This window comes from Drosophila kikkawai, chromosome X (assembly GCF_030179895.1).
Source record: "Drosophila kikkawai strain 14028-0561.14 chromosome X, DkikHiC1v2, whole genome shotgun sequence".
Classification (NCBI taxonomy): domain Eukaryota; kingdom Metazoa; phylum Arthropoda; class Insecta; order Diptera; family Drosophilidae; genus Drosophila; species Drosophila kikkawai.
In genome coordinates, this window is record NC_091733.1 from 13,681,325 (window position 1) to 13,705,972 (window position 24,648).

The 24,648-nt window shown below is 39.2% G+C and overlaps 2 protein-coding genes across 5 annotated transcripts in view; one reads left to right on the top strand and one right to left on the bottom strand.

Moving 5' to 3' along the window:
* Positions 1 to 246: 246 nt before the first annotated feature.
* The window catches only part of Ac13E (Adenylyl cyclase 13E), a 48,321-nt gene continuing 23,919 nt past the window's right edge, over positions 247 to 24,648 (bottom strand). For 3 of the 4 annotated variants that reach the window (XM_070288207.1, XM_017173736.3, XM_041774745.2), the window contains 4 exons: positions 10,905 to 11,182; positions 5,819 to 6,976; positions 5,645 to 5,745; positions 247 to 5,585 (listed from right to left, as the gene is read on the bottom strand). In XM_070288207.1, coding sequence (XP_070144308.1) covers positions 2,020 to 5,585; positions 5,645 to 5,745; positions 5,819 to 6,976; positions 10,905 to 11,182 — 5,103 coding nt within the window. In that variant the 3' untranslated portion in view covers positions 247 to 2,019. Of the gene's footprint in view, positions 5,586 to 5,644; positions 5,746 to 5,818; positions 6,977 to 10,904; positions 11,183 to 13,862; positions 13,995 to 24,648 lie in introns of those variants that run through there. The other variant, XM_070288209.1, reaches the window with a different exon arrangement.
* Positions 20,519 to 21,500, top strand: LOC108079410 (endoplasmic reticulum junction formation protein lunapark-A-like). The gene has a single exon (XM_017173737.3). The coding sequence runs from the start codon at positions 20,587 to 20,589 to the stop codon at positions 21,391 to 21,393; it is 807 nt and encodes a 268-aa protein (XP_017029226.1). The 5' UTR covers positions 20,519 to 20,586; the 3' UTR covers positions 21,394 to 21,500.

The following is a 24,648-nucleotide window of genomic DNA, read 5'->3' on the forward strand; positions in this document are numbered from 1 at the left end:
CAGCCACTTTTGCTTTATCTGGTTAAGAAAAGGATTCGGTTTATGGTTACTGTTACTCTCAATAAATAATAAAACTCACGGGATGAGGAAAACCGCTGGCCGACTCGTACATGTTGCAGGAGCTGAGCTTCCACACCTAAGCTGCAATGATGTACTCCTCCATAAGGGGTTCCTGAGGGATCACAGAAGCAGGATTTTTGGCTGAGTTATATCGCTTTTCCAAGCCCAGTAAAAAAAACTCTCACGTTAAGTACATACAATATAAGACTGCTGCCTTTTGTTTATTTGATTTCTACACATCTCGCTTAGTAGGTTTGCCTATAACATTTCGATAAACTCTTTGAAATCTTTTGCTAAAACACACGTAGGACACGATCCATTTACATAATGACCATGGGTGGCTGGGCTGTATCTCAGCGTTAACAACATTTAAACATTTCTACACACATCGTAAACAGGATCTAGACTTTTTCGTAAATATATATATGCATATATCATATATCATTCGCTCTGTTTGTGCTCACATTCCTTCTTTCTTGTTTTATATAAAAAATATACAATTATAAATATGAATACATATCGTATATAGAGTATGTACATTTAGATGTTTCAAAAAGACAAGAATAAGAGTACGTCTCTCGTGTTCCGTTTTGTTTGTTGTTCAATAAATTAGTAGAAAATACATATTTTTGTTTATATAAAAATACAATAGGGTCCATAGGTTGCAAATACACGTAACACGTTTACAGCATATACTATATATACCATATATGCATGGGTGTTATACATATATCTTTATTTTTTCACTGTTTAGTTTTTCTTTTTTTATGTAGCGGAAATAGAGATTTGCTTAAGTTTGTTATTTATATTCTATTGCACAAAAGTTGTGTGTGTGTGTGTGTGTACAAAAAATTATACAAAAAGACTTATAAAATTATGACCGTTTTCCAGTGTGTGTGTGTGTGTGTGTGTGTGAGGTGAAAGGGTATGGCAAGCATTTGGTGCATACTTTTTGGGGTAATTCGGTATGTTTCTAAATCTCTTTCTTTCACTTTCACTTTCTCTCTATTTTCTCTTTTCAAAAATTCAACAAAAAATTATAAACAATTTCAAGCTCTGGTTTAAAATCTAGGAAAATGCTAAGCTTTGCATATATGGCCGACACATTCGTCTAACTTTAGCTACATACATTTATATACATAAACACACACATACTTGATCAACATGAACAACAGCAAATACACATACAGGTAATATCCATTCGTTGGCTTAAAAAAAAAAAAAAAATTAACTGTTATCTCTGGTTTCTTATTAAATTGTTTTTGTTACATTGAAACTACACACCACACAATCCCCCTTAACATACACATCTATAATTCGCTACACTTAAAGCCACGTACTTGCATTAGTTTAGTTTTAATTGTATTATTTGCATTTAGTTTTAATTTAATTTAATTTAAAATTTAGTTTAGTTAGAGCTATTAAAAAAAAGGAAATAAAAACAGCGGCAGAAGGTAAAACAGGCGCATATAGGGCAACATCTGTTTCGATAAGATTAAAAAAAGATAACAAATTATATCGAAATCAATATCGAACTGATCTTGTTCTTCTAAAGGATCTCCTGTTTTTCTATATCTTTGCACTGTACTTAACCAACCGCAAATAACAACAATCGATCAATCAATCGATTAATCGACCCATCACTAGCAACTTTAAACCGATTCTATCATTTATCGTCACTATCGTTAATCGTTTCTATCATTTATCGCCACTATCGGTTATCGTTTATCATTTCTATCTATTCATATTCATTTATTATCACAAAAACACGGTTGATGCTCAACCTCGAGTCTCCCCCTGACCGTATCCCCCCTGGCGTATCCTCCCTCCTCTTTCCGTTTCGCTTCCTCTTCTTCCCTTGGTTCCACCTGCTCCGAATCTTCGCCTGCTTTTGGTTGGCTTTTGCTTGTTAGAGTCTTTAAATGCAATTTTGAAACCATTCTTGGCTTGGCTCTTCTCTCAGATCTCCACTGGCATGGAGTTGGTGGTGGTCACGGCATTGGGGGCCATATGGTTGCCTCCATTCGCCTGCAGCGACTCCTGCGACTTGAACAGGGTTGTGGTCTCGCTGGAGTGCAGATCATCATCATCATCATCATCATCATCCTCATCCTCGTCGTCCTCGTCGTCCTCCTGCTCCACTAGTTGCAGTTCCACCTGCAGAGGCTGCTTCTCTTCCTCCTCCTCCTGCTGCTTGAGTTCGTCTTCCTGTTGCTCTTGTTCCTGCTCCTGATTCTGCACCGCCTCATCCAATGGCTTTTCCCTCCTGCCCGTGTAGAGAAACACCTCCATGTGATCCTTGCCTTTCACATAGACACTCCCACGCGGCTCAAACTCATAGTTGCTGGTGAGAAAAGGCAGACAGTCCTTGCCCACTTGAATCCGATTGGGCAGGCCCGTGGAGTCCATGCGGGAGGCCACATTCACCGCATCGCCCCAGATGTCATAGTACAGCTTGCTGGTACCAATCACTCCAGCTGTGACATCGCCCACATTCATCCCAATCCTCAAGATAAGATTAAATTCGAGGAGATCCTTGTTAAAGGCATCCACCACCTCCTGCATGGCAATGGAGAACTCCATCAGCGTGTGTATATGCTCATCCCCCAGTCCTCGATGCGAAGGATCCAATCCACTGGCCGCCATAAAGGTGGAACCAATGGTCTTGATCTTCTCGACGGCCCGGAACTCCGGCCGGGAGAGCAGCTCATCAAAGTCACCAATCAGCTCGTTGAGAACGCGCAGGAACTCCTTGCCCCCCAGATAGCTCTCGTCGTACATCTCATTGAAGTTGACAATGCTGGCAAATATGATGGCAATGTTGTGATGATTCTCCGAGTATTTCGCGGTGTTCTTCAGATGCTCGGCCACATGCTTGGGTATGATGTTGTGGAGCAGCATGTCTGCCTGGTTCTTCATGTTCTGGACACGGACCTTGTCCTGGTTGGCCACGGCATTGCCATAGAAGGTCAACCGATAACCGATCTCAAATTCCCGATTAAGGAACCATACCAGGACCAGGATGAGCAGTAAATCTAGGTAGATTTCCACATGGTAGTCCTGGAACCACTTGATCTCCTCGCTAAAGTTGGAGGTGGAGGATGAGCTGGAGTCTTCTTGCTGCTTTTCCCGCTGCTCCTGCTGGTCGTCACGATTCTGGCTGTAGACCATCAGCTGGGACACTGCTATGCCGATAAAGCAGAGGGCCGCCAGGAAGGCCAGGACATTGCGCACCCAACAATTGAGCTGCGTAAAATTGCAGAAATGCACAATGCACACAAAGATCAGGAATCCATAGTGATACTCGAAGGCCTCCAGCTGCTCCAGGTCCAGCAGCAGGAAGTTGGCAATGATCAGCAGCACGGGCATGGCCATGAGCACGGCCAGGCAGATGTGCCAGGGATACCAGCTGGAAATGGCCTCGAAAATGCGATCTGTACAGGATACAGAGCTCGACGAAGGCTCCCTGCGGCGGTCTCTCTCCCTCTCCGATCTCCTCTCCTTCTCTTTTTCCTGCTCCCTTTCTATATCCTCACTGATGCTAGACTTGGATCTCAAACGATGGCTGCTCTGGCTGCTGCTCCCGCTCTGCCGGCGACACATCTGGCGGGTGAATAGAAACAAAGCAAACACCTGGATGCCCGTGAAGCAGGAGAAGAGCGTCACCCACAGCCGAAAGCTGGGACTGACTGTGTTCTGGGTCATCAGAAACAGGGAGACGGAGATGCACAGGTACACAGCAATGCCCACGAATATATCGATGTAGGTGTTATATCGCGGCGTGGCCAGCGTCGGCGGTCCCTCCGTCTCATTTTCGGCCCCAAAGCGATGGGCCTTGGAGCGGAAATCTCGCTCCAGCTGGCGGGACTTGAAGTAGAGGCTAAATCTGCGCAACGGTGGCTTCACCAGGTAGCTTCGCTGTGAACGAGCATTGTCCCGGACGCAACGGATTAGTTGGAGATCGGATTGCTTTCGCAACTGTTGCAGGCAGGCGGCCAGGGGATCGGCCATTTGGGAGGAGCATGCGGGCATTAGGATAGCTGGCGGTGGCGGTTGTACAGCCAATGGGAGTCCACCCATACCCAGGCCCATGCCCAGGCCTAGGTTCATGCCCAAACCCTGACCCACCTCGCCCAGATTGGAGATGCTTGACGTGGAGCTGGTGAAGTAGCCCGAGACCCGGTGCTGACTTATCGCCGACTGATTCAGCGCGTAAATCTGCTGCTGGATGGACGAGCGGCGCGAGTTGCTCTTGATCCCGGAATCCTTGCGTGAGGTGGCCGAGGGACAGATGCTTGACTGGCGGGAGTGCGTGGGCGGGTATCCCGAACCTCCTCCTGATCCACTGGGAGCCGGCAAGCAAGACGAGCTGCCCGGTTCCAGGCTGTTACCCGGTGGTCGCCCGGTGGCCAATGTTGAGGCCCTAGGCCTGGGCAACGGAGATTGCTCCACAGTTGGTACTGCCTGGGCTCCTGCTCCTCCACAAGCAGCTCCATTGCCTCCAGTAGACTGGCGGCCGCACTGGGATCTATAGCTACCCGAGCGTCCAAAGGGCGAGATGTCGCTCCGTGACTGACTGATGTAGGAGCGGACATCGATGATGTCGTCGTACATGGAATACTGGCCGGGGGAGCAGCAGCCAGTTCCTGCTCCCGCCTCTGGAGAGCGAAGCACACTGCTGGCCAGGGCCGTCGATGTGGCGGCATGATGGAGCACTGGTCGGGCAGCAGCTGTTGGAATGTCCAGGGTTTGGGTGCGCTGCTCCACAAGAACGGGCAGCTGCTGGTAGCCGCAGCCATTTTGCGTCTGGCTGTCCATAAAGGCCAGGGTTTCCTCGGGATTCAGGTGTGGATTCAGCTCCTCCTTCTCCCGCTCCCGCTCTCGTTCTCTCTCTTTCTCCCTTTCCCTCTCCTGCTGAGCTGCTGCTGCTGAGGAGGAGCTGCTGACACTGCCATTCCTGCTGGCCAGATCCTCGAATCGCTTGAGAAAACGCGTCACCTTCCACACCTTTAGCTTGATCTTGGCGGAGGTGGTGCTTGGCGGCGGTGGTGGCGGCGGCTTTGGAGGTTGTGGAGGCGGCGGACTGCTTGGCGGTTGCTCATCCGAGTCCAAGCTGCCCGGCAGCGACTTGGTTGTTATGATAATCTTGGGTCGCTCACGAACTACAATTACGGGGGGCACCCCCGCCGCTGCCGGATGGATAATGCCGCGCTCCACATCTCTGTCCCTGTCCCGATCTCGACTCTGCGACTTCTTGCGCAGCTTCATGCTTAGCGAGGTGAGACGTGGTCGCATGGAGAGTACCGGCGAGGGATTCAGCGAGCTGGAGAGCTGACCCACCGGCGAGGCGGGTGGGACATTGGGCTGGACCACGGATACATTGGTGGCGCTTTGCGACAAGGAGGCCACATGGCCGCCGGGCAGGAGCAGGGAGCTGCCCACAGGATTGGCTGGCATGCTGGGACTCAGGCTGTTAGTGCGGCAGAAGTCGCGACGTCGTCCCACCACAAAGTAGGTGCGATGGCCTGTTAAGAGAACAGAGATTAAATTTGGAGTCTTGTGGAAATATTTTTGGAAAACTCACCAAAGACCTCCTCGCCCTCCTCCAAGTAGTAGGCATCGCCCAAGAAGCTGGAAGTCTCCTGCGAGATGTGCACTTGCTCCGGCCTCCCAGATGATTCCATCCTAAAAAAAAACCAAAGAAAAGGGAAAATATTATTTAAAATACCAGGATGAACATCCTTCTCCTTTAACTCACTTGTTGGCCAGACTGACATCATTGCTCCAAACATCAAACTTGACCCGCCGGGTGCCCACTATCCCGCAGAGCACTGTCCCCGTGTGTACGCCCACCCGCATCTTAACGCCCTCATGCCGCTGAGCATCAAAGCAACGCATGGCATCGATCATCCCCAATCCCATCTCCACGCAGCAGATGGCATGATCCGCTCTGGGCTCTGGGCAGCCGGAAACACAGTAATAGCAATCGCCCAGCGTGGAGATCTTCTCACAACCACTCAGCGTACAGAGATCATCGAAGCGCTCGAACAGATCGTTCAGGATCTCCACTAGCTGCTCGGCCGTCTTGGTTGAGGACATGCGCGTGAATCCCACAATGTCCGCAAAGAGAATGCTGACATTCTCCATGCTGTGCATGTGAAAGGGCCGGAACAGGGACTTGACATCGTTGGAGGCCCGCGGTCGCATGTAGTGCGACTCGGGCGGCATTCCGCCCGCATCCAGGCCAGCGGTGCCACCTTCGTTGAGCAGCATATCGGCCACTTTTGGTGGCATCACCGAATGTATCATCTTCTCCTTTAGTTGCTTCTCCATTTCCAGCTGGCGGCGCACTAGGAGATTCTGGCCAACCTTCATGAAGGTGCCGCGCATGCGAACCAAGTTCATGATCAGGACATGGACCCCCACCAGATGCACGCTCAGATGGGCCATTATCCGGAGTACCAGGATCTTGTTGCTGGGATCTCCTGCTCCCGCTCCTCCTGCTCCCCCATGGATGCCACTGCATCCAATGACCATATGCGAGACCATCTCGAAGGCTATGGAGTAACTGATTGCTATGCTGGCTCCCAGCCAAAGGGGCATCGGCAGGGCCGTGTAGATCAGAAGCACAATCTCCAGGCAGATGGCAAAGTGACCCAGGGGACTAAAGGCTCTGCCCGTGTAGGTGAGAAAAGCCAGGGAGGCGCCGCACAGGAGCAACGCTGTCACGGCAGATGTCACCGTTCTGTGGTCACGATATAGCTCCCAGTGGGTGAAACACAGCGCCATGATGGTCACCAGCGAGAGCATCGAGAAGCTGCTCGAGATGGGGCGCCAGAAGTCCTCGGATCCGCCGTCCACCACAAAGTACAGGCACCACATCAGCGAGCAGAGCAGGATGTACGAGAGGGTGAACCTGGAATTGGAGAAATTTTGCTCATTTTATTTATACTACAAGGATTTTGATAAGAAGGATGTGCTAAAGAAATCGATCTTATCGATTATCATTATCGACAAGTAAATATGTAATAGCACATTATTTAATAGCACTAAACAAAGCAAATAACAAAACCCTTAGTTTAATAAATAAAATAATATAAAATAAAATAAAAATAAATAAAATAAATTAGTTTGGAATTTCTCTCATTAAATTAAACAAATAAAAGGCTTGTCATCAGAGTGGTTAAGGTTGGGGCCATTTATTTTGCAAAGCTGATTAAATTTGCTCACCAAATCAGAGCAGAGGATTAAGTCCGCGGGGAAATCAGGAGCAGCAGCTACTGCTGCGGCCTTGAACTGAGAGGCTGAAAGAGTCCCATTACATTACCCATTACCCATTACCCAGGCCAAGAGTAATTCCACATCCAACTTTCCCTGCCCGGGCCATTGCCATTCATCCTAATTAACGCTAACTGCAGCCAAGGAATTTCTGGCGAGAAAGAGAGTGGAGACCGGAGAGCGGCTTACACTTTCCAACCTGTCGCCATGACAACTTTAGCGAGTGGCAAATGCATTCATTACCCATTTTGTTCCGCTTCGAGGAGCTCAAGGGAGACGGAGGTCAGGCCGGAACCAAACAGGTTCCCATTCGATCCCCCATACACCCGAAGAGCTAGCTGTCCTCTAATCTCCGGCCATTGTTGATGCAGCAGCTCTAGGACCTGCCGCCATTGTTCTCCCTTTTTTTTTTTTTTAGCTTGGAAAACTTTTGGCCTGCGTGTGTCAGGAACAGGGTCTTAAATCAATTGGTTTGGCCAAGAAAATAAATCATGGCGACCTTAAAGAAATTCTAGAAAATCAAAGAGCTCGCTAAAATAGTTTAAAAAATCTACAAAAACATAACAGAATTTATATGTATTTTAATAAAGTAACAATTTCAGTTAATAACAAGGACAAACACACAAATCTCTTAAAATAATAATATTAAAAATAATTTTTACGAGTCCAGATTTAAAAACAAAATACACCAACCTCATTTATAAAATTATTAAAATTTTTTAATATTTTTATCTCTTTAAAAAATAATAATAAATACCCCCATAAAAAACTGTGCTAGAAAATGGCTAAAATAGTCAGCTGTAATAATCGATTGCTTTGTTGTCCCGCACGCGAAACGGTTGCAATTGGCCGCCAAATGGCCCAAAATGGCATTGACCTGCAGCTACGCCGACCTGCTGCTCCTCTCACCTTTCCCTGCACCACTTCTCTCCCCCCATCACTCCTCTCCCTCACCCCCCCTCCCCCACATGCCCTTCGAAGGGGCACACACGCCAAGCAAGCATTTATGGCGGCAATTTCGCCATCCTGCGCACTTGCTGAGCTAATTTGCCCTGGTTTACCCACTGCAACTCCCTGCTCCCTGCTGCTGGCCAGGATTCGTGTTGATTGCATGCACGTGCAAAAGTTGGACACGTACTATAGGGGCGAGAACTGCCACCATTTAGCAATCAAAGGGTTAAGGGAAAGGTGCGAGAGAAGCAATGGGAGTGTGGAAGAGGCAGGAAAAACAGGATCTGCATAAGGACGGGGTCAGCGAACCTGGGCCTAATGTCTGAGTTTTAAGTAAATGACAGATAAGTCTCAAGAATTTTGATCTCTGGAAAGTCAATGCCTTCAAAAAACAATGATTTAGGGTAGCTTAAATAAATTTAATTAACTATAAACATCAAGTAAGTGTCACAAATATGTTCAATTAAATTTCCCACATGGTTAGTAGTACATCGTTTGTGGCTAATTAAGGGCAAGCAATTACCAAATTGGCAATAAATATAAGGCCTTAGAAATACCATGCCTACACTCATACAAATTTGTACCTAAAATAGCACTGAAAATGCAGCTTAAAACAAGAAATAAAGCTAACTTTGGCCAGCCAAAGTTTGTATACCCTTGCAGGTAACAATTAAATTGAAATATATCATAACTAAGCCAAAAATGCATTAATTTCGGTTCGGAAAGCAGTTTTGTGTTAGTTTTTATTAATTTAAAAAAACTGCAACCAAATTTAAAATTTGAAGAAATCAACATTTTTGGCCATTTTTGCTAATTTTAATGATGTAACCCCTTATCAAATTTCGCAAAAATTGCCAAAAAATCGATTTCTTCCGGACATGTCTAGAAAGATTCGCATGTTAATGCTGATCAAGAATATATATGGTATATGGGGTTGAAAATGATTCCTTGACTTAGAAAAATATTATTTTGTATTATAAAATCGGATTTTTTATATTAAAAAACTTCTTGATTTTTTTAAATTAAATATACCATAACTCGGCCAAAAGAGCATTAATTTTAAATCGGAAAACTGTTCTGTGCTAGATTTTCTACAGTTAATAAATCTGCATACTTCATTTAAAAATTTTGGAAATTCAATTTTTTATCAAAATCAAACATTTTAATGATGTAACCCCTTATCAAGTTTCGCAAAAATGGCCAAAAAATCGATTTCTTCCTGACATATTTAGAAAGATTCCCCTGTTGATGCTGATCAAGAATATATATGGTCTATGGGAACCCATAAATCATATATATTCTTGATTAGCATCAATATACGAGTCTTTCCAGCCATGTAGGAAACAAATTTTTATACCCTTGCAGGGTATTATAATTTCAGTCAGAAGTTTGCAACTCAGTGAAGGAGACGTTTCCGACCCTATAAAGTATATATATTCTTGATCAGCATCAATAGCCGAGTCGATCTAGCCATGTCCGTCTGTCCGTCTGTCCGTCTGTCCGTCTGTCCGTCTGTCCGTCTGTCCGTCCGTCTGTCCGTCTGTCCGTCTGTCCGTCCGTCTGTCCGTTTCTACGCAAACTAGTCCCTCAGTTTTAAAGCTATCTGAATGAAACTTTGCATATAGTCTTCTATATGCTCTCACTGCTACATATGTCGGAACGGGCCGGATCGGACGACTATATCATATAGCTGCCATACAAATGTTCGATAAATTTTTGGAAAAAAAATTATAACTTGGCTGTTTTTCGATATTATTCCATCATTTTGAGATATAGCCATTTTATATTATTCCAGAATTTTGGTAAAAATTTTATGAAAATCGGACCACTATATCTTATAGCTGCCATAGGATCGATCGGGAAATTAATCGAAAAAATTATAACTTCGTTGTTTTTCAACGTATTTTAATCTACTTTGACACATGAGCTTTTGGTATTATTTCAAAATTTTGGTTTAAATTTTATGAAAATCGGACGACTATATCTTATAGCTGCCATAGGAACGATAGGAAAAGTAATAGAAAAAATTATAACTTCGTTGTTTTTCAACGTATTTTCATCTACTCTGAGATATGAGCTTTTAGTATTATTTCAGAATTTTTGTATAAATTTCATAAAAATCGGACAACTATATCTTATAGCTGCCATAGAAGCGATCGGTAAATGTATAAAATATGTAAAGCTGGTAATGTAAAACTGTAACTGTCAAACTGTAAACATAATAAGTATAGATAAAATGTAATGAAACTTTGTTTTGTGAGTGTTTTCAGCATTTAAATCTATAATATAAACCAATCTGCAAGGGTATACAAACTTCGTGCCGAAGTTAGCTTCCTTTCTTGTTTTTTTTAATTTTTGTCAAAAATTTTAAAGGGCTAAAGGTAATTTTTTAAAATATTAAAGATTAAAGATGCAGATTTATTAACCTATAGAAAACTAGCACCAAACTGTTTTCAAAATTGAATTTGAATCATTTTTGGCCGAGTTATAGATTTTTTTAATTACATTTATTTTAATTTCAAAATTTTATTAGAGATTAAAAAGTTAAAAAAAAAAAAAAATAATAAGGTTTTAAAATTTGATATATTGATATTTTTGGCGATATTATCACTCACCTGTAGCGCATGCGAACATGCGGAAAGACACTGGCCTGATACTGCTCCTCCAGCACCGGCGAATCGAACTTGGGATCCAGCCAGGACTTGGCCGCCGCCCGCTCAAAGGCCACCGGCAGCATGACGCTGCAGCAGGAGTGCCGCCGACCTGTCTGACTTAGATAGGTCTGGATGTGCGGGGCCAAGGCGATCTGGATGTCATCGGTGGAATTGGCCCGGCTATCGTTGACCAGGACGCCCGGCGGCATAGCCGTCAAGCTCACCGATTGTCGGCGTGACTGGAAAAGGTTTTAAAAGAAATATAATATATAAATTAAAGCAATTAATTAATAAGTATAATAAGACTATATTATATATATAGTATTATATATATTTTATATATATAATTAATTAATAAATATATTGAAAAGATATTACAAAATGTATTCTGGTTTAAATATATATAAATAACTATAAAAAATACAAAAATGTCAGCATTTCATATGGTTTTTTGCCCGAATTTTTAGACTTTTGCTGGTTTTCAGTGTCTTAAAAAATGAATGGAAGTATTTTTAATACATAAAACTATACTTATAATTCATAAATATCAACTTAAGACACATTTTAAAGGATTTCATCTTGATTTTTCCCCGAAATCCTTGACTTTTGGTAGTTTTTAATGTCTTAAAAAACTTATGAAACTATTTTTAAATGGATAAAAATAAAAAAGTATAAAGATATATGTATAAACAAATATTTTTGTTTATTTTATTTATTAAGAAATTAACGCAGAATTAAAATGTAATTCATAAATATCAACTCAAGATAAATTTTAAAGGAACTAAAGCAATTTTTGACGCACCATTTATTATATTTTTATTACATTATTTAAAGTCCCCAAGAGTTGCAGAAAAAGATTCCAATGAATTAAAATTTTTTACGTTTAAAGGACTTTCTCTTTGACACAATGATATTAACTAATAACAAAGGAGTTAAAGGGCGAGGATTATGGGATTAGTCTCGGTCTGTTCCCTCGTCGGATTAAGGGATTAATGGGAGGCTGTCACTGGGCTTGGGCGCAGGGGTCATAGGTCACGGACAAGGGACCTTAAAGCTTGGGAATTTCGCGATTTAAATGGCTCTCTCTTTTCAATAAATTGCAGTGTAAAAATGTGGAATTAATTACTTAAAATATATAAATATATATAAAAAATATAAAAAAAAAATTAGAAAATATAATAATTATAAAAAATTCAAGAAATATATAAAATATTAATAATATTAAAAATATTAAAAAATAAATAAAAAATATAATTTCGCTTTTAAATGTATTTCTCTCGCTCTCTTCAACAAATTACAGTGCAAAATTGTGGTTTTAATTACCTAAAAAAATATATAAAAAAAAATAAAAATAATGTAATTTAAATATTGAAATATTTGTAATAGTTTTCATTTTAAAATAACGTTTATTTTCTCCTTCCTAGCCCTTGATTGCTTTGCCTTATCAATACATAATTAATAACACTTGTAATATCGACCGATAACAGATTCATCATTCTTTATCAGTTCACTTTCGAGTATTGATGGGATTTTTTTTTCTTTTGAGTTTATCTTTTATTTATTGTGTGTGTCTCTCTCTGTGTCAAGTCTTTAAATAAATAATGTGTATTAAGCAATCTTAAAGCGATTTTCATTTGTGGATCTTCAACCCCTGAGCCACTTCAACCTTTGATTTTTCATTTTCTCGGCCTCGATTATTGCCACACACAAAAAAGTCACGAGACATTCTCTGATTTCTGATATTTGCCAGCTGATTTGCGATTTTTGTTTAGCCTTTAATTTTGTTTATTTTTTTTTTTTGTGTTTCGGGCAATCTTATCGCCCAAAAGGAGGCGAAAGTGCAGCCCGAAACAGACATAAAGCAAAAATTAAAACTCAATCGAAAAATCGCGCATACGACCCGTGGGCGGCACTCGAGCGAAACGCACACAAACATACAGACACAAAAAGAAGTCGCTAAGTTAATCATAAAAAGCATTCCCCGATTCAAACCGATTTGGTCGTTCATTAAGAAGCCGCTAAAAAGTGACGGCTAAAAATAGAAGCCCCAAACGGTCAGAGAAAAAAAGATATATATTATGTATTTATATTCAAGAAAGAGAAAAAAATTGTATATATATATATTACCGTGAATATTAAGCTAAAAAATGATTTAAAAATCATTTAAGGTTTCATTTATTAATTAAGACTAACTGAAACTCGTAAATATTTCAGGAAAATTATTGTTAAAAGAATATCAAGCATAAAAAAAATATTTAATATTCATTTAAGGGTTAAATATTTCTCAAAATTGGTTTTATTTCAGATATTAAAGATCATATAAAATATTTGACATAATAAAAACCAAGTTTAAAAATGTTTGCTGATAATTTATAAATTTAAAATCTAATTCCAGGCCTATTTATATTTTTAAATACATTGTAATTATATCATTTTAAGAGTAGCCTTTAACAGAGAAAGTATTTTGAAAGGTAATAGGACCGATTTCGGAGTCTATAAGTCAGGCGAATCGATCTATCCATGTTTTTTAAAAATATAAAAATATACCGATTTTTTTAAACATTTTATTTAATATTATAGCTTTTATATTAAATTTTTTTTAACTGCAAGGGCATAAAAACTTCTGCTTTCCGAAGTTACCTTCCTTCTGTGCTATTTGTATATTTTCCCTATTTTATATTTTTTTTCTTGCCAGCAAGTGGACACAAACTTTTGCCTCGACTTTTGGGATAAAATAAACCAAATCTGTGGTCAAGTTGGGATTCCTTTTTCGTTGAACCCCTTTTTATTTGGGCCAGGCAAAGGCGAAGGCAAGGCAAATATTTCATTTGGCAAATTGCTGGCTGACCCTTGGACTTGAACTGCTTTTTAATAATTACTCAAGGGGCGTAGGGAGGGAGGGGGATACGGTGCGCGTACCGAAATTCAATCCACGGCAATTCCACGAACTCATTTCACATATATTTAATTATATATCCAACAGCTCACAGAACTTGAAACATGTTTTCCGATATTTTATTTTGATATTTGTTAAGGGAAGTTGATTTTAAGTTGATCTTGAAGCTGAATTTTAAGTTGATTTTAAGTTGGTTATAAGTTAATTTGAAGTTGATTTTTGTGTATATTTTGTTGTTAGTTTTGAGTTGATTTTGCAGTTGATTTCTTAACTGATTTCTTGTGATTCGAAGCCGCGATAAAAAAAAGGGAAAGAAGTTCAACGAATTCCGTTGACGCGGCGCTGGGAACTGAACTGATTTAAATTTTTCGCCTCACTTCGCTTCGTTTCGACTGTCGATCGCCAGAACAGCTGACAGCTCCAGAGAATGCGAAAAGCAGGCAGCTTATCTTTGTGCCTGATAACGCCAGCCAGGTGAGCCAGGTGAGAGAGAGTGTGAGAAAGAGAGTCTCTCTTTGGCGGCACCGAAGCGATAAAGATCCACTTGAGATCATCCATTCAGTCTCAAGTGGCCAAGGACCCTGGCAATTGCCGGCAATCTATATATGAGGTCACATTCGATTACCAAAAATAAAGAACCAAAACAAAAAATTTGCAAATAAAACTACAAATTAACAAAAAAAAAAAAAGCAAAAAAAAGAAAATAAATAATATAAATAGCGCTCGGTTATTCCGGCAGTTTTTGCGATAAGATAAGACACGTCTCTTTGCTTTGCCAGGCAAATCGCCTTGAACTTCTTCAGTGAACGGAACACTCATTACAAATAATATATACATACGGAAACAAAGGTCATATATAGTAGCAACAAAAAATAATAATATTTAGCTTAACATATATTAAATTGCCATTAAATATATATATTAAATAAAAATTTAATATTATTTGGTTTCCAGGAATTAAATACTTTTATACAATTTTTTAAATAAATATTTGTATTTTTTATAATAATAATAATAATTTAAATAAAATCATGAAAAAATTCCCTATACTAACTAACTACATTTAATGAAAAACTTAAATTTGTTGCTAGGAACACGTTGCACCAAAATAAATACGAATGTTGCTAGGAATATATAGAGCAACATTGCTAAATCGATTATTTACAAAATATTTAATTTTAATTATAAAAAAAATCTAAGCAATCTAAAAAAAGGCAAAGCCAAAGTCTTGGGAGGCAAAGGTAAATTCTTTACTTATTCGCTGATATCTGCAAACCGTTAAAGATGTTTATGACAACCCATGATCTTGTTCCAACGATATGTCACAGATAAAAGATACGCAGATATGATAAAAGGCCCGAAAATAAGGCGGTATATATTAATGAAATATATATATCATATATGTATATGTACATTCCCCTTGCTCTTTGTGACTTTCAGTGACTTGGATTGGACTGGAACTCGGACTCTCTTTCATCCTCTGAGGTCTAGGACTCAAGGACCTAATCTGGCAATTAAATTGCAGGCAGGCAGCCAGTCGACGGGTATTCCTTTGATTAGCTTTCCGTTCGCCCGAGTGGCCACATTCTATTTACATTCGATTTAAGCCAGTGTCCGAGTCCGAGTTAGTTGGCTTGCATAATGCATTCGGCTATTTGGGGACAGGAAATTGGAATTCTCGTCCAGAGTCGCCTTCTGCAAATCAAATGCCAAATATTTATTTAATTAAAGTCTCTGTCTCACCCCTGTCTGTGTCTCTTGGCGGCAAACTGCTAAGAACTTTTTACGGAATATTAATTAGCAGGCTATCGGCAGCGAAACTGATAAATTCTGGCGGGGATTGTGGGCGGATTCGGTTACGGAAATTACTAGCGATAAATCGTTCAGTGCTGAAAGTTTATTAATTCTTTAATTTATTAAATTAAATAAATTAAAGAATTAATTTGTTGATATTTATTCAAGTATTTCTAAAAGCTAAAAACTAAATCTTTAAAGAAAATCGAACTCAATAACCGATTGGTTAAAGTGTGCGGTTTATGGTTTATGACAGGAGTTTCTCTTCCTCTCTCTGTCTCTCTCTCTCTCTGTCGGCAAAAGAGTCAAAAAGGAAAGGACGTTGTAAAGAACCACTGACCGACAAAGTAATGCAATTGACCAAGCCCTTGTGGGCAGTATGTTGTGTGATGTCCATTTCCGTTTTCGTTGCCATTTCCCCAACCCAAATATGATTAACTGTCAAAACGAAGGAAGCAGGGCAGCGGCAGGAGGTCCTGTCCGCTTCTGGCACTCCTCCGGGTTCCCATTTGCTCCTTCCCGCTGCCTTCTCCTCCAAAGTGTAAATATGCACTTAAATGTTTAATGAAATGCCCACGAAACACTTGGGGTACAACCCCAAAAAAAATGGCATCGCCAAAAAAGCAATCAAAGCAAATTAAAGTTCTACCAACCAATTTTTGGATTTTGGTGATAGCCTGCAACTATAATTATTGATTATTTTGTTGGTAATTAAATTAAATGATAAGATTACTGATTATTTTTTTAATAAATTAAATTAAATTATTAAATTAATCAACTATAATTACGGATTATTTCTTTGATAAATTAAATTAAATCTTCATACTAAATTTTTAAAATTTTAAAAACTAAAAGTAAAGCGTTGTTATGTTAGTTTTGATATCTGCATAATTTAATATCTATAAAGGTTAAAATTGTTTTTAATTTTCTTAAGGCAACATCTAGAATTAGGCAATAATTTTTAAAAGCTGAATCACCACTTTTTGTTTTTATGATCGAAGCAATTTGTATATCTTTCACCGTACTTTGTGCTTTTAATTATTAATATTTTACTTGTATCACATGTGTGTGCAGTACGCAATGATTTTTAGGGCTGGGGTATACTTTTTTTTTCTGAGCAACTAAAATATGCATGAGTAGAGCCGCTTTCTGGTAAGACTTTCCGTTTGCCCGCATCCGAAATGCACAAAGGTTTTGGGGAAATGCGAAAAACTGGGAAAGGGGGCCAAACAATAACTGAAAATGCGATTATGACAAAGCGGCCTACACAAGGACACGCCAAGGAGGAGGAGGAGGAAGAGAAGGCTGGACGGGAAAAGATGAGAGAAATGCGAATGTGAATGTGTATAATGTATAATGCATAAAATGGAATATAATCAAGTCATATACATGCACGTACACACAGGCTGAGATTCAGACTCGGGACCCAGACTCGGGCCAAGACTCAGACTCGCATGTAAGCCGAAAATCCAACAATTGGCAAATGGCAACAATTGTTCTTGTGGGGAAAGAGGTCCTCTCGCCACCACCTTTGCCTTTTTTGGCCCAAAAAAACTGCCCAAAGATGCAAAGCCACAAAGTGAATCTGCTCTTATGAGTGTTTTTCCACCCAAACCGATCAAAATGTATCATAAAAAACAACCAGAATTAATCTAAATATGCCAAGATGACAAACGAATTGAAAAGACATTTGCTCAGCTTATTGAAATTTGAAAGAATGACATATTTTATCGTTTCTTTGATAACATACATATTTAGGGAGCCCCTGACGACCCACAAATACAAATAAAATGAAATAAAATAAGAGACAGACACAAGGATATACTGGCACCGACAATTACTCTGTGCCGAGGGCAAAAAATCAATTTAAAAAGACATTGCCAAGGATAATGAGCAGTGGCAGTGCCAGCAAAAAGGAGAGCTTGGAGTAGGGAAGGTAAAATCATCGGGGCAATCATCATGGGCTCCCACTTCCACTCATTTCAGTGTCTCAGAAACCTCGCAAATCGCGTCCTCAAGGGTGCTCTCAATCGAAATCGCGGAGGTTTTTCCACTGGCACGTATGTACATATGCATAAATACCAGTTATTGCGCAGAGATCGAAAATATCTCAACTTGTAGATACCCTAGGATATGTACAAGAAATAATAAAATATTAAGGGAAATTCAAGGATAATGGAGAGAATTTAATATAATTATTATTATTTTTTTAAACAATTGGAAAATGTGAAGGATTTCTTAAAATGATTAATATACATAAAAATAAAGAAAAAATAAAGATAAAAAATAAAAATATAAATATACATATAAAATATATTTAATAAGAAAGCTTTAAAAGGTGTTAAATTACATTTTTGTTTAGAAACTAATTTTTTATTTGATTTCTATATCCTAAAATCAATTAAAAAATATATTAATTAAAACATTAACTCATTCTCTTCTCATTCAATTAATTAATAACTGGGTTTTTTTATTTTTAAATATTATTTTAAAATCTTTTCAAGACTTTAAAACAAGTCATATTTATCCAGAAAATATGCCTACTCAATGGGTGTTTTCCTTGGGGAAAGCCAAGTAGGTAACGGCAAGTGCTCAGCGCGTAATTGGTTGCAATGAAGCGAATTATAAGGACGAAGGAGTATCCTTCAATCTATATACAGAAGAATATATATATTGGAAAAAGAGGGAACTGCTCAATGTGTACACACGCAGCTGATGACTTGGCATGAGATTATGGTATTTCCGCTCTAAAGTCAAGAGCACTTCCGCCGTTTCACGCTCCGCCGCACTCGAAGCGGTGCTCTTTCCGTTGCACTTTTCCTCTTTGGCTTTGTCCGTCTCTGATTTTGCCGCGTAGTTCCCTAGTTTTTCCCTAGTTTCCCTCGGGTTGAAGGTGGGTGTAGAGCACCCTTTGTAGCCGCTGCCTTACTACATTGTTGTGCTGTTTTTTGCTCCCATTTTGATTTTTGCCATCTTTCATTAGAGTTTCGTTTTCGTTTTTCTTTTTTTCTAGACTTGATGCATATTTCGCGCACCTTTTAAACATCACATTGGAAAGTGACAAGTTGTACCTGACAGGTGTTGCACTTAATATAGTTTTATATCAGACACTAGGAAATACTCTTTCAAAAGAAGAGTCAAAAGTGTATAGAAATGAATTTGTTTGGAAATATTATTTGGAAATTGAGTAAAAAATAAAGAAATGGTAAGAAAGAGTAAATAATGCTAAAATCTAAAAAGCAAAATATATAGTATATAGAATGTAATATATATAATATAGCATATATTTTATAATGTATAGAATATTATATTTAAAATTAAAATTAAGCAAATGGCTTGGAAAAAAAAAAGTAAAAAAAATGTTGAACATATTTCAAGGATTTTTTTACTTCGAAAAATCTATTTTAATATTTAAAAACAAAGAATAAAAAAATAAAGAATGCTTAAAGCTAAAAAATATATAATATTTAGTCTGTTATATGTATACACAATAGACTCTATGTTAAATATATAAAAATTTAATTTAAAATATTAAAAGCTAAAAAAATGTTTGTTATATATAATATAATTTAGAATCTATAAAATATATTGTTTTCAATAAAAAGACTATGCTCATTTTCAAGCAATTTATACATTTCAAGGCTTTCTTTACTTTCAAAAATCTCTTTAAAAATTTATTTATAAGATTATATGTATATTTTTTTCATATAAAAAAAATATCCTTTCAAAAAAGATAATTTTTTACTATATTTTTTATACATTTATAAATTATCACATCTTTTTTTTTTGGGCATCCCTGCCAGCTTGTCCATTATTTTAAGTGCTAAATGGCGTTCAAAATGCAGCTTTCAATTAGCGCCGCAAAACAAAAAAAAAAAACATCTCCCAAGGGATACACTATACTCCAAGCGACAAGGTCCTTTAATATATACACAAATATTTATATATATATATATTTTTGCCAGGATATGCGTGTGTGCCTGTGCCTGCATTTGATATTTGTGTGATGCGCTCGAGTTTCTCCGATTAAAATGGAACATGGCACGAAATTTTGCTTTAAGGGACAAGAGTAACTACAGGCGGGCGAAAGATAACGAGAACGAGAGAGAGAGAGAGAGAGAGAGAGAGCGGGAGACAGGGAAAATGGGAAATGGGAAAATGGGTGTGCCAAGCAAGCCCCTCGACAGAAACACGCAAATGCATTCACATGGATCCCTTGGCCAACTGACAGGCAATCTAATGGAGACAATTTCTGCTAAAGGGCGGTCTGGCGAGGAGAACCACTAAAAGAGCGTTAAATCGAGCATGAAACCTCCAAAAAATATATATCATTTATGGAAAATCAAAGAAAGCCATTAGAAAGGATAAAAGGAACATATTTCCAGCAAATATATTAAATTTCAAAATTTTTAAGAATTTTTAAAGGTAAACAGAGATTTTTCCTTTTAAAACTGATTTTTATATATTAAAAATATGTATATATTATTTATTATATAAATATTACATATATACATTACAAATTCTTAGCTGTGTATTAAGAGCGTGTGTGCATTGTTGTTCCCACAAAACTCAATGCCAAGATTCGCATTACCTTTGCCGTCAGCGAGGCCTGGGGCCAATATCAAGCATACGCCATGTTGTGCGTCAATCCAAAAGGAAATGGATACTGCTGCTCTGCTGGAGACAAAGATACGGGGAAATGCATCACGATATCATGGATGTTTTGGATATCAGGTGATATACACAACCAGGTGGTACATTATATACACAATGACAATTTTTCATTACTAGTAAAAGTTACGGAATCTCATCAACTTTTCAGTAAGAGCTATGCATTTTTCTACATGTCAAAATACTTTTATTCCCAATTTTATATTATAATAAATCCAAGGCAGCGGCGAGTTTAATAGCAAAATATGCAAGCAAATTTTATAATTTACATCAATTTCTAAAATGGGTTTTGTGCTGTCCAAGTTCTTGAAGAAAAACACTACGCATGCTGTGCTGGAGGAACTGCAGAAGCGGATCCAGGCATTGGAGAAGTACATGATCGACACGGAGGAGCGAAAGCGTCGATTTGTGACAAACTTTGTGGGCTTCACCGTCGGCGCCTACATCGTGGGCTTCGGACTCATTTACTACTTCTACTGCCCCTCGACAGTGCTGGAGGGCATAGTGTACCTAGTGCCGTTGCTCCTCATACCCGTTGTCATCATTCTGCTGCGATGCCTGCTTACTTGGTATTTCCAACTCAAGCTGAACGAAAATGGGGAAAAGCTAGCCAAGCTAAAGGAGGACAAGCGCATCCTGTTGGATCAGGTCAAGAGCAAGGAGATCTATAGGGTGGCCCTGAACATCTTGGAGCGCTTCGATGAAAAGGAGGAAATTCGTCTTCAAACGGCAGCAGCTTTTGAACGGGTGCAGGAGCAGCAGGAACAAGTGCTCGCCGTGGAGGTACTGCATCGCCGGAGACCGTTTCCCATTGTGGACGATCGGACGCGTAGCGCCTTTGATCGCTTTGTGGACTTCATCGTGGGCGATGGTCCGCGAAATCGATTTGGTATGATCTGTAAGGAGTGTTATGCTCACAACGGAATGGTGCCCCGGGAGGAGTACGAGTATGCCTCATTTCGGTGTGCCTCCTGTGATGTCCTGAATCGGGCAAGGAAGATGCGACCGGTGGCACCACTTCTCCAGATGGAGGTCTCCACGGAGGGCAATGAAAGCTCCGAGAGTGAATCAGCAATGCAACAGTCTTAGGCGCAGACTCTTGGTTTATACATTTTGTAGATTTTAAAGGAATACAAAAATTCTGAAAAAATAAGTAAATAAATACATCTGGCAGCTACACCCTTGCCTGGATATGGTTACCCTTCTTGTTTAGAATATTATCCCCTTTCTTTTACGATTTTTAAGATGAAAGTAAGCACTACCTCTGCCAGTCTCTTTTCCAGATACCGCTGGCAACCGGTTTTCTCTGACCATTCCTGGATTAAACCACTTTTGTGTCAAGCAATACGCCACTCCTGCATCACTCCCATCCCCCACCAACAGCTAGAACGTTTCTCCCGCGGAATGACGTCTCTCAACTCAAGGCGTCTGACACAAAAGTGGTGACAGCACCGGCCACCTTATCAGCGCCCTGGCCAAAAAAAAAACATATGTCTGGCAGATAGATGGACAAGGTGATGGACAGACGAACAGTGGGGAGGGGGAGGCGTGGAGGTACACTCTCCCTCTTCATTTTCATCTTAATCCAGGCAAATTGACGAGCAGAGACGAGGGCAGACGGGGAACTGCTGTTGACTGAGATAAGCGATAAGATCGCTCACTTGGAGCTGCTGGCTGCTGGGCCAGACTATGACACAAGAATATATGAGAAAAACAAATAATACACACAGAAAAATTAAGCAGTACATATGCCATAAGAAAAAATAATATTACAAAAATAGACAAAAAAACACACACAAAAAAATACATAATAACAAAATACAAGAAAAAATAAACAAAAAAAAATGCACGAAAAAATTTCTTATTATAGAACTTATATACAGAGAATTTCTTTCTGTGCAAATCCACACACAAATGCAACTTAATTTATGCTTCTTTGTGTGCGGTAAAGACGTTGGGGATGTCTGATAATGAAATTACTGAGCTCGTCAAAGCTAGCCAAATATTTGAATTGCTTGGGATTGCAGCAATTGCTGCTGCTGCTGCTGCTGCTTGGCCACAAAAGCAACAAAAGAGGGTAAGGAAAAACAAGGGGAAATAGAATATAGAATAGAGAAAAGAGTAAAATGGAAATAAAAGTGGAAATATAATTATTATCTAAATGGGCATTAGTCACAAAATTCAGGCTACCAAGGAAAATTAAAGGCATTTTCAAAAAGTTTGTGTTGCTATTAATTATTTATATATTAATAAAATAATTTATTAATAACAATAATTAGTAAAAGTACAATTTCCTGCCTTGCAAATATTTCATTATATATATTTTTTTTTTAAGTTCTTGAAATAAATGCAAATAATGAATGTCTCGCGGACAATGCACACGGCTTAATTACACCTGAAATTACCTGTCCGCCCGATGAGCTAATGCGATAATGCCATAATGCCTCCGTGTGCACGTCACTCACTCCTCTCACTCTCTTTCTCGCTCGAATCGAATCGAAAACGCATTCACTGACTGCGATTGCCCATTTTTCATATTTCATTTTCCATTTCAATTTTCAGCTTCGCTTGGCGACTGCCCGGCGACCTTGCGCCCCCGTTGCCGCCGTCTCACCTGTGCCAGTGCCACCTGCCACTCCCCTCGCTCAGTGTTAGGCAAACATCAACAAATTTATGACACTATGGGGCAAACACAACAAAAAAAAATTTTTTTTTAAAAAGACAGAGCAAAGTGGCGCTCGTTTTCCTTCTTTTTTTTAATATGGAAAATTTTGACTTTGTTTGCCTGACAACCAAACACCATTACCACCCACCTCTCGAGATGATGATCCTCTTCACCCGCCCCCGCCAAAGCCCTCTTAACCCCTTTTGCCCTGCCCTGTCCTCTGCCGGTTAAACACTCTGAATGACTTTATCGCGTTTTTATCGCTGCAGCATTTACCTGCTCGCCTTTTGGTGCACAGTGAGAAAAACTTGCAAAAATAGAGCATTATTTGGGAATTAAAAAAATGAAAATGAGGCAGTTTAATGATAATAATAATGTTTACAAATTAAATTCGATGGTTATTGTTTAATATTAAATAATAAAATAAAAATTGATCTATTTCAAAGGAAATGCAAATATTTTGTTAAATCTCGAGCCTTAAATATATTATTTAAATTATTAAAAAAATAAAATCAAAATAGATAAAATGTTAAATTATTTTAAATAACTTTTGAAAGGTAATATTTAATAAAAAAGTAATTATTTACAATTTACAAAAGTATTTCTAGTTAAAAATTAAAAATTATAATTCTGATTTTTGATTTATTAATAAATTACAAATGAGATAAATTTAAAAATGTTTATTTTAGGAATACATACAAATATTAAAGGTATCCCAAATATATATATTAAATAATTATATAAATTATGATTTAAAACAAGGCTGAACCGCGAGTCTTAAAATAAAGCATTGCCTACATTTTGGTGTTGCAAAAAGGCGAAATGAATCTTTTTTACGATAAAAATAATCGTAAATGTATTTATTTTTCCGACGTGCACTCGCACTCGTTCCCGTTCTCACTGCTTTGGCATTATTATTTTATGAGAATTGCTCTCGCCCTGACAGATTTATGTGGCAAAAGGTTTTTGGCCCCTCACCTTCGGCATCTCCTTCACCCCACCCTTCCCCATGGCGTTGCCTAAATGCTGCTTAAATTCTATTTAATCGCTGGCTTAGCTCAGTTCGCTTTCAGTGGCTTTAAAATAATTGCAATACAACAACTACAAAAAACAAGAAGAACCTAAATTCGGGTAGCCGAAGTTTGTATACCCTTGAAGTTTGCAATTGAATTTTGTTTTCTATCCATCATGGCTAGAAAGCCTAGCCTATTAATGCTGATCAAAAATACATATGATTTATGGGGTAGAAAATGACTCCTTTCAGTGCTTTGCTGATTTCTGACTGAAATTATAACACCCTGTCAGGGTATACTAAAGAAAAAACTAAATAAAAATTCAGGGGACTTGTTGTCGTGCCAAGTTTGTCACGTAGCCGTAACGTGGGCAAGTCGAGTCGTATTCTTGGGGGGGGGGGGGGTCTAACAATCGGAATGCAGGAGTTCTCCTCCGGCTCCCTAATGAGGCAGCGAGCTGGAGATGGAGCCACCACAAGGACCAACAGTCATCACCGCAGACTCGAGGAGATTGCGTGCCGCAGAACTTAATTGATTGCCCCCCAAAGGTCGTCGTTGTCGCCCCGAGCAGGCATCTTAGACATTCGGATGAAGTGGCACCAGGCAGGAGCAGGAGCAGAAGTACGAGTAGGAGCTGAAGCAGGAACAGGAGCAGGAGTAACACTA